We start from the raw sequence: 14518 nt of genomic DNA, 5'->3' as shown, positions 1-14518 counted from the left end.
TTGCCAGATGTGCCCCGGCGGGATTACAACTAGTTCCATCATGACTGCGGTGTGCTTCTCTGTCTGACTCCCCCCCCCCTTTAGAAACTGGGCATGTTGGCTCTTATCAACGAGGAGAGTCGCTTTCCCAAAGGCACCGACTACACCCTCCTGGAGAAACTGCACAGCCGACACGCGGTGAGTCCGTACATGAAAACCCATCGGCCGTTTCTCTGCTTCTCTGCAGCGTGCAGCAGCACATCTGGACCTTCCCCGCCAGACCAACCAATCAGAGCAGGTCGTACCTGTCCAGCAAGCTTCCTTCACCCATTAAATAAAAAAAAACCAAACACATAGACAATCTCTGAAAGAGTTGAACCTCCCTCCCGGCTGCTGCGACTGCACGACTTGTCCGCATGCCCCGAGCGCGCTCTCTCGAGCAACAATGCTGAAATGCGATCAGCCATTCTCCTGTTCTGATCTGCTTTGTGAGCCGGATAAAAGACGTTTCTCAGCAGGGTTTTATATGGCTTGATGGAAAAAAACCTGAGCAAGACCTACTGTAAGACCCGCCTGACCGCTCCCGGAGGTGTTTGCCTTCCCCGCTGATCTGGGTTTTATGTTTTAAGGTCATTGTCAGAGGATTACAGATTATTTGTCCCGCGTCACGCACGTGGTGCTGAAACAATCAGATGATTGATATAAAAATGAATAAGCAGCAGCCCCAATAGGTGGTGAGTCATTTATCAAACAAAGATACTCGCTTCACCTTGTAAAACACCGGGATTTTATGTTTCTACCTGTATTATATCACTCCTTTTTATTCACTCCTGGTTTTAGGCGTTTTTATGAAGTTTCAATTGCAGAGTGCGTCGTTAAACACAAAAACAACCTTAAAAACACGTTTAATGTAATTAAAGACACCAGGAAAGCCTCTGAATTTCCAGAGGTTAGCCACTGGCAGGACACTCTTTTTCAGATCTCGTTAAGATTTCAGATCTGTTTACAGTAAAACGAGTTATTTGTAAGTAAATATTCGCAGCAGGTTTAGATAATCGTCAACTTGTCTGCTGAACTCTCGGAGAACACGCAGTACTGTCAGCACCAATCAACCAATAAGGCGATAATGTCAAGTAAGAAAAAAAAAACAAAAAAACAATCTATGGTCTCTTTGTCCTTTCTCTCCAGACAAACCCGTACTATGTGAAGCCCAGAGTGACTGACCACCAGTTTGGCATCAAGCACTACGCTGGAGAGGTGATTAAACACACACACACACACACACACACACACACACATACACACACACACACACACACACACACACAGATGAGCTCCTTTTGCTCCCTGAATTAATAGCTTTGGGAAGTGGAGCAGTTGTTGGATGAGCAGACGGCTCTTCGCTGCCAAAATCCTCTACAGGATGCTGACGTCTCGCCCCTCCTGCACCTCCTTTTTTTTTATCAATAGGAACTCTTTCACCATCATCCCCTTCTTCCTTCACTTAAACGAAGAGAGGCTGGTGGAGGTGAATGAGGGGACAAATACAAAAAAAGAAAATTGGTGGAGGATTGCGACAACAACGTCTGAATAGGACATGGGTTGTGTGGGATGTTGCGTAAGACCCGTGGGGAAGACAAGGTCTCCTCAGTGTGAGCGGCCGCTCGGTCACAAGCCTGGCATGGACAGCCATGGTAATGACCTGGTTCAGGGAGGCCGGGCCGGGCCGGGCCGGGCCGGACAGTTGCTCCCTCTCTCTAGGTCACCCCTTTAATCCGCGTAGTTTCCTCTGAAAGCTCTTTTTGTTTCTTGAAATTGTCCTTTAATTGGGAAAATCGCAGATATGCGAGTGGATTTGACACCAGCTGCTTCAAGATGCGCCCTTTAATCGTCAGACATAAACAAAAATAAAATTCACCTCTCATGTTGTGACATGTCTCACTGCAGATATGCAAAACAGCAGCTTAGCAGATGCATGACACGTCTTCTGTTTGAAGCCACCATTGGCCCCCGTGTGCAGATTTACTATCTTTAGAATTTATCTTTAGAAACCCACTTCTTTATTGAATTGTGAAATTATCTTTAAGCAGGGAGCCAAGAATAGCGGGATCTTAACGCATACGTGCGCACTTTCACACACGCTTAACATCTGTAACTGTAAATACAAATTCACATACGTACAAAAATGTACTTGTGTACAGATATGTGTGTTGTTTTATACGCTTTATTGTCAAACACACAGACTTGGAGTGTGTTAGCGTGGATCAGGGTGTGTCACACACATATACACACACACACACACACACACACACACACACACACACACACACACACACACACACACGCCTGGCGACGCCCTCGGGGGTGGGACTTCTCCATCAGACGAACTTTTTTTTTTTTTAATACAAATTTTTATTTGGAACAAAGGTGATACATGTTATACAATATTGCATGCTTAAATCATGTCCCTGTTTTTGATATAAATAAAAGTAAAAGAAAAAGAAAAAGAAGACAACTCATTCATAAAGAGAGGGAAAAGGGGAAAAATAATATAAAGGCAAGGCAAGGCAAATTTATTTAAATAGCACAATTCAACACAAGGTAATTCAAAGTGCTTTACATTGACATTAAAAGCCGCAAGACACAATAACAAATAGGTAAGAATAAGAAAAGAAGGGGAAAAAAACAAAAAAAAACAATATTTCTCACACCTTTTTACCTGCTCTTTTCCTAGTATCATAGCAATGAAAATGGAGAGGGAAAAGGAAAAATGAAAAAAGAAGGAACGGGGACTAGCTACAAACATGTTCACCTGAAACAATATAATACTTGAAACATCACATAGTCAAAATATTAAAATCAACAGTAGAGTAGCTCAAGAACTTAGGGGGAGTTAGTGGATTAGTCTCTTCTACTAAAGATTACTTAAAGTCCAATCTAAAGGAGGATACATATTCAGTCTATGACTTTCAGCAGTCTTCAAACTTTTCCTGTTCAAATCTAAGTACAAATGTCAGTTTTACCATGACAAAAATGTCATGGATAACATTGATCCAGTCCTCAACGGTGGGAGTTTCAGTTTGTAGCCACTTTCTCGTGAGAGCCTTCTTACTCGCCAACAACAAAATATTATACCTGTTTTCAAAGCCCTTAACAGTAACTGGTCTCGTACCTAAGTACAATGTTTCAAAGCAGAACGGGATTGTTGCTCCTAATACCTTTTCCATGACAGTTTTGATTTGTCTCCAATATATCCCGAGCAGTGGGTAGGCCCAGAACACATGGTAGTGAGTCGCCTGTTCCTCTCCACATGATCTCCAACACCAAATGTCTCTGTTTAAAAAACGTTGCTGCGCTGGTGTTTTAAAAAAACGTATTATGTTTTTCCATCCAAACTCTCTCCAGGAGAGGGCCGCTGTACTTTTCCATTGTTGTTTGATTAGGTTTTCCCATGGTTCCGATTCCATTGTGAAATTCCCTTCCCTTTCCCATTTTTCCTTTATGTAAAGCGTGTTTTCACCCGTTAATTCTATCAGTGCATTATACAACTTTGAAATATTTCTATGACCTGGGTCTGCTTTATATCCCTTTATAAAGACTTTCAAAATACCTGACTCTGTCTTATCTAAATCTTCCTTTTCAGTATAATGTCTGATTTGTAAAAATCTGTATCGGTCCAAAATTGTTAGGTCATATCGGACTTTTAACTCCTCAAAGTTTCTGAAAACTCCGTTCACATAGAGGTCGCTATATCTGGCCATGCCGTAATTTATCAATTTTTTAAATCCAGTATCTATCGTCAGACGAACTTTTAAAACTTTTTTTTTACTTTATAGAGATTTATTTCTTGTTTCCAGTCTAATCACCCATCGTTTTAAGACATTTGTGAGACTCCTGTGCTGGACTAAGATTGTTTGTTGTAAAATTGATCACAAAACTCTATTTCCCCTTATTGCAAATTTGAGTGACCCCCTTTGATGCCTGATGTTGCATATTTTGTATATACCTTTCTGAGCTCTATGAACCCCACCCCCCCAAGTATCAAAACAATAATAGAAAAAATATTTAAAAAAATAAATGAATGAAATTACCTAATGTGTTCATAGAGGTACAAAAAAAATATTAATTTTAAGTTTTAAAAACAGAATTGGGAGTGTTTTTTTATTTCAATTTATGTTAACACTTTACATTTACAAGTGATTATTTTCATATGTCAGGCATCAGATTTTTTATTTATTTTTTAACCTACATTCTTTACGAGCTTTCTGTCCATCCTAATTTTAAAGAAGTCCGTTATAAACTGGTGTTCTGCTGTTTATTAGTTATTCACATCCGGATTCATAACCTGAGATTTTGAGATGTATTACTGTTTTTTTTTTGTTGTCCTGACTTCTGTTCCTCACAATGGTTTTCTGTGTTCAGGTCCTGTATGACGTGCGAGGAATCCTGGAGAAGAACCGAGACACCTTCAGAGATGACATCCTGTTTATTCTCAAGGACAGCAGGTAACCCCTCGCCCCCTCTACGCAGTAAACCTGCACGCCGTCACCATCCGGGAAAGCGTCCTCACTCATAGACTCTACTCGCTTCCGACTCGTTGCAGGCTCGACTTCATCTACGACCTCTTCGAGCGCGTTGGCAGCAGAAACGGAGATGAGACCTTGAAGATGGGCACAGCCCGCCGCAAGCCCACCGTCAGCTCCCAGTTCAGGGTGAGACTGTAACCGCCGCTCTCACTTCCACGCCTTACCACTTTTTGATTGTGTCATCACACTGACAAGGAGTTAATTGTTCCCTTATGTCTCTGTCTGTAACGATTACTCAGCGTGACGTCTTGTTATCCAGGCGAAATGAGTGACTTATAGAAACGCCAGAGAGGGAGGAGTTTGCCGAATGTGTAATGTAAACGACGGGTTTGTAAAATATGTGGTTGTAAGCCAGGCCAGGGGTGGAAGTAGGGAGGGGGTTTGGTTGCACTCGAGGACTGAGATTCGCATTTCCCTAACTGTAATGTGGAGAGAAGGAGCAGCGGAGGACTTGGCAAAAAGCACTCCTGCCTCCAGTTCCAGAAGTCTAGGGGATTAAGGTTGGTGGCTGGGCAGCGCGGGGCCGACCGGGGGCCAATCACGCTTAGATGTGCCAGGCCGGGCCTCGCTGGAGACAGACAGTCTGTCTGAAACAAAGAGGAAAGCCAGCCCGAAAGCAGTGTGCGAGGTTCAAGGGTCCTTCCAGTGTGTGTGAACACATGTGTGTGTATTTGCACATGTGTGTCTCATAAGCCCAACATGGACGGAGGGATACTGGGAAGAGGCAGATGGGGAGCACACAACCAGTTTACTTTGTTAATATTAAACACAAAGGGCTGAACACATAAACAACAAATGCTTTTTTTTAGACTTTCATTTTCATTTTTTACTTTTATAGAACAAATAAACATATTTGGTAACTTCAATAAATCTGCATACTATGACAATTTTTTTTTTTTTTTTTTAAGTTACAAATTCAAAAAACAGTCTTTTATATTCTCTAATAACCCTCCAGAGTTGAAATGTTCTCTTAAAAAAAAAAAAAAAATTACACTTAAAAAGTGGTCACACCCTTTTTTACTGCACGTAACGAGAGAAGCATAAACCGGTCTGAGTAACCCCTCGTAGCTGAGCGTGACGATGACAACACGGTGGAAATCACCCTGGACCACTGGGACCGTGCAGGCACAGATCTTAGGAAAAGGTTCAAGAAAGTTTTATTTTTAGTGCCCCAAATTTAAGCGACCTTGCAGGCTTCAGAGATCCGGCTCTCTCTGGATCCATACCAATGATCAATTCAGGAAATAAAGACTGAGACATATGTGCATTTCATTTTACTTCTAAAGTCAGACTTAACGGCCAGATGTCACAACAGAGTTCAACGTGTTCCGGTTGCAAAGTCGGAATAAGGACCTTTTGAAACGTCTAACTAGCCATTAACATCTGATTTGATGAAGCGAAGATGGAATCATGTGTAGAGAAAAGCTGACAGAGGGCAGGACTTGATTAAAAGCCAAACCTGCAGTTAAACACGGTGATGGAGCTCTTCAGTAAGCTGTGCTGAGCTTCAACCAGGCGTAAACAAGTATTCTCCTATTGTTGTCAGTCTAGAAATCTGAATTATGTGAATATGGCTAAAAAAAAGAAGTAATTTTAGGATTAGTGTGAAAGAAAACAAACTTCAAAGGCTCTGCAAAAGAGGAAAGAAGGTTTAAGTTCCCATTTTTCCAAATGAACTAAAAGGTTTGGAAAAATAAATGGATATGAGTAAATGTTTTGCTGTTTTCTGCTGTCTGGATCTTTACTATGGTGACTGATGTGTTTCAGGACTCTCTTCATTCCCTGATGGCCACGCTAAGTGCCTCCAACCCCTTTTTTGTACGCTGCATCAAACCCAACATGGACAAGGTAAGTCATGCAAATGTTACAACCCCAACCCCCACCCCCCATTAAAAACAACAGAAAAAAAAAGTCTGAATCCCTGCCAGGCCTTGTCAAGGTCAGCTCCTGCAAAGCAACCCTCCTTGATGCTATTCTTAGCTCCCGCTGCTCAGAGCTAATATTTAGTCGTGCCGTTTCAGTGCTCTCATGGCACCAACCTGGAGGAGAAGTTCACACAATTGTTGCATAATAAATCCCCGCGAGTCGCGGCTCTTTGCTATTCACCGCTGACAAAACTCGCATCCCTCTCCCGCTTCGGTGCCAAGACTCTCTCATTGTACGTTGGGGAAATAAAAAGGGGGCCGCGTACGAGCGCATTCCTGCCACTTTAGCTTCGTTACCGGAGGCCAGGGGGTCATCGTTGGCCTCGCCAGCTGCGGCGGCTCTATGGCAAGCCGTTTTAATATTTAACAGCTAGACTGGATATGTGCTGCAGATATCCGCAATTCAATTCTTCTTAGTCAAAAAGAGCATTTCTGACATCTACAAAACATTCTCCCTAAACAACAATTGTCATTTCAGATATCCACAGCGTCATTCTGCCTAGGACAAATGACGTCACTTTTGCCATTCCTGTGTATGGGGTTTCTAATTACAGATATCTACAATTCATATCCCCAGTGTGAATTACGGATATCTGTGACGACTAGCTGTAATTCCAGTTTCAGATATCTAGGATTTAATTCTGACTATAGTCATAATTCTAGTTCAAGATATCTTAAATTCCCCTCAATTTAAGATATCTACATCGTCCTTTTTAGATATCTTAAACTAAGTTTTGACTAGTCAGAATGAAGTTGTAGATATCTTGAACTGGAATTACGACTAGTCAAAATGCAGTTGTAGATATCTGCAATGTTAACTCCGAATAGTCAAACTTAGCCATTAAATGTTAAAACGGCTTGCCATAGTTTGGTGCTCTGCTGATCCGGGCTGCGTCACAGGAATGCCGAGATAAGACCCCGCGGTGGCGTGGACAGCGAGCAGGGTCTCTGTTTGAGATATCCAGCTAATGACTGTCGTGTTAAGTGTTCTGTGGAGGGCTGCGGCTCCCCTCCCCCTCCACACACGTCACTGCAGACCTTCACCTCTCCTTTCCTTCCTACCTCCACCTGTCCCCTGCCTTCACTGCCCTGCCTTGCATTCCCTTACCTGTCCTCGGCTGGACAAGATGGAACAAGCCGTATATCACGGTTAATCCTGCAGTGTGACAGGACGACGCGCATGCAAAACATTCCTTTGGTGAGATTTACACCGAGTTAACGTTTCTTGGAACGAGGGCCACTGAGGGAAGCCTCCAAGGATTTATTATTTATGTTTTAGACGTGCCATACCTTTTTCAGCTGCCTCGGCCCCCCCCCCGTTAAAGGCAAGGCAAGGCAAGTTTCTTTGTATAGCACATTTCAACACAAGGTGATTCAAAGTGCTTTACATCAACATTAAAAGCAGCAAGACACAATTAAACAGTAAATTACAAATAGAATGATAAGAAAAGAGGTAAAATTATAAAAAGTACAAGTTGTTAAAAAGTAAGGGCAGTAGAATACAGCAGGTAAGTATTTAATTTAAGAGTAAGCTTCAGTAAACAGTAATGTTTTTAGCTCTGATTTAAAGGAGCTGACGGTTGGAGCAGACCTCAGGTCTACAGGAAGTTTGTTCCACCGGTGAGGAGCAGAATAACTGAACGCTGCCTCACCTTGCTTGGTTCTGGTTCTTGGGAACCACAACAAACCAGATCCAGATGAACCTTACAGATCGAGCATGTATTTTGGTCCAAGAGCATTCAGGTCTTTGTAGACCAGCAGTAAGATTTTAAACTCTATCCTTTGACTCACGGAAAGCCAGTGTAGTGATTTCATGACCGGTGTAATATGGTCCAGTTTTCCTGGTGTTTGTAAGGACTCTGGCGGAGCTCACTCATCTGCACGTTTATGCAAGCGTGCGAGTTTCCATGCATGCTTGCGTTGGTCTGTAATTACACCGACACATTGAGGAATGCTTTTTTCGGGGCTTAGACAGAGCCGTGCACCCTCTGTGTGACAAGCGGCCCCCGTGCAGACCCGGGCGGTCGGGCGGGCTGTGCAGCGAGGCGGCAGACATCACAGATCCTCGCCGATAAGCAGGCCCGCAGGAACATCAGGAGCAGGGAGCTCCGAACAATGCAGCGGAGTATTCCAGGAATAGAGGCCTCCCAGGCCGGCAAGGCCTCGCTCAACAACCATTCAGGTTTCCCTGACGGAGGTGGTTTTCTCTTTTTGCAACCTGATTGTTAACGCTAAATGATAGAGCTCACCCCGGTAATTTAATTTTCTGTTCAAGTTAAACTCGATTCTGCAGCGAGAGCATTCAAGTAGGTGTGTCTGCAGTAAAAGGCAGAGACTCGGAGACAATTTACCGTTTTCAGACACCGGCGCTGCACCTTCACTGGCAGAAATTGATATAAGTGCTGCAAAAGTTGGACGGCTATTCTTAATATCATTTGACTGCAATAAAAAAGTTGTCGTTTTGCCGTTTATCGTTTTTTTTCTCAACAGAAGGCCAATCAGTTTGATCCCGTAGTCGTCCTGAACCAGCTGAGATATTCTGGGATGCTGGAAACTGTGAAGATTCGGAAGGCTGGTTTCCCCGTCCGCAGGACCTTCAAGGACTTCTGCGGCAGGTAAGAACTAATACATCTCCTTCAGCGTTGTTTTCCAAAAGGTTTTCATGCCACATTTAGGAAATAAGGTGTTTAATTTCTGTGGCAACAACAGGCGTTTCACATCGTTGCTAATTGTTAGGAAGTTATTATTAATCCTCTTATCTACGGATTGGCTGAGAAGAGACAGAAAAATAAACATTTTTGGGGAGTTTTAACTTCCCACCTTCTGCAGACCTTCTGCAGCCAAACCTGATCAGTTTGGTCTTGTAGTTCTGGCACTATTTTTGACTTATTTTAGGGATATTTTCGAAGTAAAAAAAGTGGGAAAAGGTTTTTTAATTCTCATTTTGGCCTCTATTTACGATGAAAACTATATGATCAGGATTTACTGATAACTACAGTATGCTGCATTTAGTCTATATTTCTCTTATAGTATATCTATGTAATTTCACATGCATTTTTTTTTTCCATCAGTGATTATATCTGTTATTATATCATTAAGTTGATAAATGATTCTCAGTCAGGTGATGTTAGATCATCCTGATTTTAAAAATCTTGATTTGAATTTCAGAGAAATAGACGTATGCGGTAAATACTCGCTGGATTTAGTTGCAGGGAACAAAAAGTAACAAACCATTTACAAAAGTGTGTTTTACGAGCGTTGGTGTCGCGGTTCCACAGGTACAAGATGATCCTGCAAACCAAGATCCGCTCAGACGACGACAAACATTGCTGCTCGGAGCTTCTCGCTCTTCATGACAGAGCCAGGACGGAGTGGCAGCTGGGGAAGACAAAGGTGCAGCGCGCACACACACACACACACACACACACACACACACACACACACACACTCTCTCTCACACATATGGCCTCACTCAAGCACATGCCCAGACTTGTTTTTGTCACTTTGGAGCTGTGCCTTTGGTACTCTCAGCAGCCATAAACACTATCCCACCCTGAACCTTTAACTTTACTGGTTAATCTCCTGACTTACTTGGCCCATGAGAAAAACATCTAAACCATAAAAGTTGAGTCTTTTAGGGAGGATAAGTGGGATCTGAGTCACCGTAGCGGCTCCATGTGAACAGAATCCCCACACAGGCCGCGTAGATTTGAAGGCTTGAGGTCAAAAACAGACACACAAGTTACCTCACCACATATAAATGGTCATTATTGTCATTATTGAGCTTACGTAAATAATAAATTGCATAAAGAGGCAATAGTATTGCTGGTGGGGGGTCTCCTTACTGTTTGTGAAGCGGTGGAGCTGCCGCCTGTGAGCGTGCACCACGGTCGCTGTGACTCATGCACTCCAGATTTTTCAGGCAGATTTTTCGGAGGGGCTGCGGTCGGACTGCCGCGCTCGTGTTTACAACGCCTTCACTTCTCCTAAGAATCCCGACACTGTTACTGTAATTGTAGTGCGGCGTGGGGATTTACAGTAATCCCGACGATGCGTTGTTGTTTCTGGAAAAGCAGCAAGCGTCTCCAACGCCGGCTGAACCGCGAGGAGGAGAAACCTCCACCTTCAGCGAGTGATGAGGACTCAGACTGCATCTCTAACACGCAGCGGTCGAGCAGAGGAGAGTCATGATGCTCTCCTCCCTCCTTATTTCTCTCATCAGAATCAGAATCAGAAAGAAGTTTATTGCCAAGTAGTTTTTAAACACACACAAGGAATTTGTTGTTGTGATTTGATGCAATACAAAAGAACAAATACAATTAAGTGAGATATAAAGTAAAAAGAAAAGATGTTGCTTGTTACTTATGAGTATAATTTACCCTCTCAGACTTTGAATGACTTCATCAATATGAGCTACGAAGCCATTTTGCTTCATTCCCCTCAACATCCATGATAAGGGAGGGATCAGAGAAGAGACGTAAATAAAACAGCTTTGATGGAGTTCATCTGAAATCGGCTAAATTGGCCCATGACCTCCCGCTCCTTCCTGCTTTTAGTTGTGGTTGCAGTTTTGATGTTTCACTTCTGGACCCTTCGGCTGGAATATCTCATTTGACTGACTGCAGACAGCGTCAGCTGCACACATGGCATGCCTAACTGTGCCTCCAGAACCCCCCCCCCCCCCAAAAAAAAGTGCTTAATGCATCCCACATCCATCGTTCTGGGGCATTACCACAAACGCCACAGTGCATTATATTTTTCTCACACATGCACGCTACACTGTGCAGAACTGGAGCTACCGGCCGAGTAAAACGCGGCCCCGGGATCAGGACTTTGACCCCTGGCTGACTCTGTATCCTCGCTGGAAGAGAAAGAGGCAGAAGCTTCTTTCTTTTCTTCTTTTCTTCACCGCAAAACCCAGAAACGTAGTGTGCTGCATCGTGCGTGAGCTGATATCTCACAGCAGATAATTTGTTTTTTTTTGTGCAATGTGGTGTGGGTTGTGGGAAGGCAGGAGGGTGAGGGAGTGGGGGGGGTGGGAGGGGGGCTGACACCCAGAAAGGGGGCTGCTGCATTTCCTTTGGTGAAACAATCTGTGTGTAATTACGTGTGCGCTGATTGTGCGCAGGGGGGAAGTGTGTGTGTGTGCCCTGAATGAGGGGCTCGGCCGATGCTCGGCGGATTGTGCGCGCTGGCGATGCCGTTTGTTTTACAGACGAGGGGAAGGATGTGGACGGAGAGGAGGCTTCCTACTCTCACAGGCTTTACAGGGGCGGGCGGGGCTGCAGCTGTGGGATCCTTTGATTAGTGGAACATCTGGGACACAAACGCACACACACACACACACACACACACACAGCAGGACGTATCGCTGCATCATTCACACAGAGATACAAATCAGGCTGCTTGCATAGTCAAACAAGGCAAGGCAAGTTTATTTGTTTAGCACAATTCAATACAAGGTAATTGAAAATGCTTTACATCAACATTAAAAGTGGCAAGACACAATTAAACAGTAAATAACTAATAAAATGATAAGAAAAGAGGTAAAATAATTAAAAAAAATAATAAAAAAGTAAACAGTAATGTTTTTAGGCCTGATTTAAAGGATCTACAGTTGGAGCAGACCTCAGGTCTACAGGAAGTTTGTTCCACCGGTGAGGAGCAGAATAACTGAACGCTGCCTCACCTTGCTTGGTTCTTGTTCTTCGGACACACAACAAACCAGATCCAGATGAACCTCAGGGGTCTGGGAGCTTCATAGGAACTAACAGATCAACCATGTGTTTTGGTCCAAGACCATTCAGGTCTTTGTAGACCAGCAGTAAGATTTTAAACTCTATCCTTTGATTCAATGGAAGCCAGTGTAGTGATTTCATGACCGGTGTAATATGGTCCAGTTTCCTGGTGTTTGTACAACAAGCAGAATGGGATTATGTCCTGTGACGTCATGCTTCCTCCTGGAGGGGATTTTGTCGGCAGAGGAGCTGCAGGCTGGCGGATCTCCCGGGGAGACGCTGAAACAAGTCTCCGTGAGCGAGGGAAGGGTTAACTCAAACTTTTTCTCCCTTCCTTTCCAAGAGAGGGGGGGGGGGGGCGTGGCTTTCTATCTGGACATCAGCCACCATCCCTCCCCCTCATCCTTTCATCCCTCCTCTCCCCTCCCCTTTTTTTCCTCTGCCTCTGTGCCTGAGCACGTCAGTCCGGGGGCTCTCAGCACCGCGGAAGCAGCAGCAGCAGCAGTGAAAAGGCTCAGGAAGGACGCCCGAACACAATGAGGCTCTGCAGCAGCAGCGGCGGCGGCAGCGGCACTGCAGTCTCAGTACCACTCTTCCCCTCCGCTCTGGTCCGCAGTCAGGGACAGCGGCTCGCCCGCTAGCCTCAGCTGCACCGCAACTCCCTCTGCAGAGTGCTGCCAGCAGACTACAGGGGCCCGACACATCTCTGTGGGTCCTCTTTTTGCAGCCTCACCAACAGAAGGAACTAACCCATCCTGTTTGTCAACCCCCCTCCAAATCCCCCCTCCCAAAAATCCCTCTCTGTGTCTCTGTGCCGCTCCCCGTCGGCCGTGGCGCTGCTCATCCCGCAGGTGTTCTTGAAGGAGGCCCTGGAGCAAAGGCTGGAGAAGGAGAGGGAAGAGGTGCGGCGCAGGGCTGGCATGGTCATCCGCGCCCACATCCTCAGCTATGTGGCAAGGTGAGTGGGCCTGGGGGGTGGAGGAGGAGGAGGAGGAGGAGGAGGAGGAGGAGGAGGAGGAGGAGGAGGGCCGGCCGGCTGAGTGGCAGCGACAGTTGTCGGGAGTTGTGTTTAGTCGTGGGGGGGGTTTACACCTCGCGTGTGCGAGCTGCAGGGGTGGATTACGTGGATTTGGGACATGCCTTTTCGCACATTTGTTTATCTTTTCCGCTCTGAACATGCATCACACCGTCATGTGGGCTCGGAGAGTCGCACATGTGTTAGTCATCAAACACTGGTGCAGCAGAGCATCCGCTGGATTCACCAACGCTTTTTAATTCTGGTGTTGCTGCACAGAAACGTCACACTTGAAAGTTTCCCTGCACTCCCCGGCAGGTGTGGTGAAGCATGAACTCTGATTAGATGTGAAACAAAACAACAACAGAAAGTCATCTTTCAACTGATATTTCAATCTTCACGCCATATTTTGGGGGATCTTTGGGACAAAATGTCAATTTAGGCTCCAGTGCAGCAGTTTAAAGAACTTTGTGAGGGGAAATAGTTGCAAATGAGCTGCAGTTTGGGGAGAAAGAGCCTCAAGATACATCAGCAGACATCTGAAATATCTTTTTATCTGTTATCATCTAATCAAACTCTGTCACACATGGTTTCTGGAAACAAATATCTCTCATTCTGGTCAGACTTTTACATTCTGTTAGTTAATTTTTAGGCACAATTGTCCGTGAACATACATGAAAGCTTTGATTTATTGCTTAACTATTAGCAAGGGCTTGAATCCTCATTTCTGCATCTTGATAAAATAGTCCTGTTCAGCTGTGGCAACAACTTTTTACTTCATGCCTCCCAGACAGGACATTCATCAACCCAGTGATTTAAACATCTGCAGATGCAGACACCCATAGACCTTTCATCCGACTGTACTCCACCTGCATGCGGCCGTGTATAAAGTTACATACGGTCCTGTGAAAAGCTCTGCTGGGAGACTATAATGGGTCTGATGACAGTGTTCAGGTTGAGGGTTTCCTTTCCCTCTCGGTTGTTCCTAGTGAAGGCAGAGCCTTGGGAAGTTCCCTAAAGACACAAGTAAAGCCTTTGTATTATTACATGTAACATTATCTTCGCTCTGGGTTCTGTTCTGGGACCCATGCAGAGATTAGGGCGGGGGCCAGGTCGAGCGGAGGGGTCGTAGAGTCGGAGCTGTTTGTGTGGTCCCAGGGAGAAGTGGCGCGTTGGTTCACCAGCGTGTGTGTGTGTGTGTGTGTGTGTGTGTGTGTGTGTGTGCGTGTGTGCGTGTGTGTGCATACGATGCATGCGTCGCGTGTGGGTGTCGGG

General features: G+C 44.8%; 1 protein-coding gene across 1 annotated transcript in view; it reads left to right on the top strand.

The window, feature by feature from the left end:
- myo10l3 (myosin X, like 3) overlaps positions 1-14518 on the top strand; it is a 71287-nt gene that overhangs the window by 40833 nt on the left and 15936 nt on the right. Inside the window, exons 15-22 of the mRNA XM_061723649.1 lie at positions 85-177; positions 1168-1236; positions 4402-4484; positions 4583-4691; positions 6333-6413; positions 8981-9105; positions 9769-9883; positions 13080-13186. Coding sequence (XP_061579633.1) covers positions 85-177; positions 1168-1236; positions 4402-4484; positions 4583-4691; positions 6333-6413; positions 8981-9105; positions 9769-9883; positions 13080-13186 — 782 coding nt within the window. The remainder of the gene's footprint in view (positions 1-84; positions 178-1167; positions 1237-4401; positions 4485-4582; positions 4692-6332; positions 6414-8980; positions 9106-9768; positions 9884-13079; positions 13187-14518) is intronic.

This window comes from Cololabis saira, chromosome 6 (genome assembly GCF_033807715.1).
Source record: "Cololabis saira isolate AMF1-May2022 chromosome 6, fColSai1.1, whole genome shotgun sequence".
NCBI classification, from domain to species: Eukaryota; Metazoa; Chordata; class Actinopteri; order Beloniformes; family Belonidae; genus Cololabis; species Cololabis saira.
This window is presented reverse-complemented; position numbering and strand designations above follow the sequence as displayed.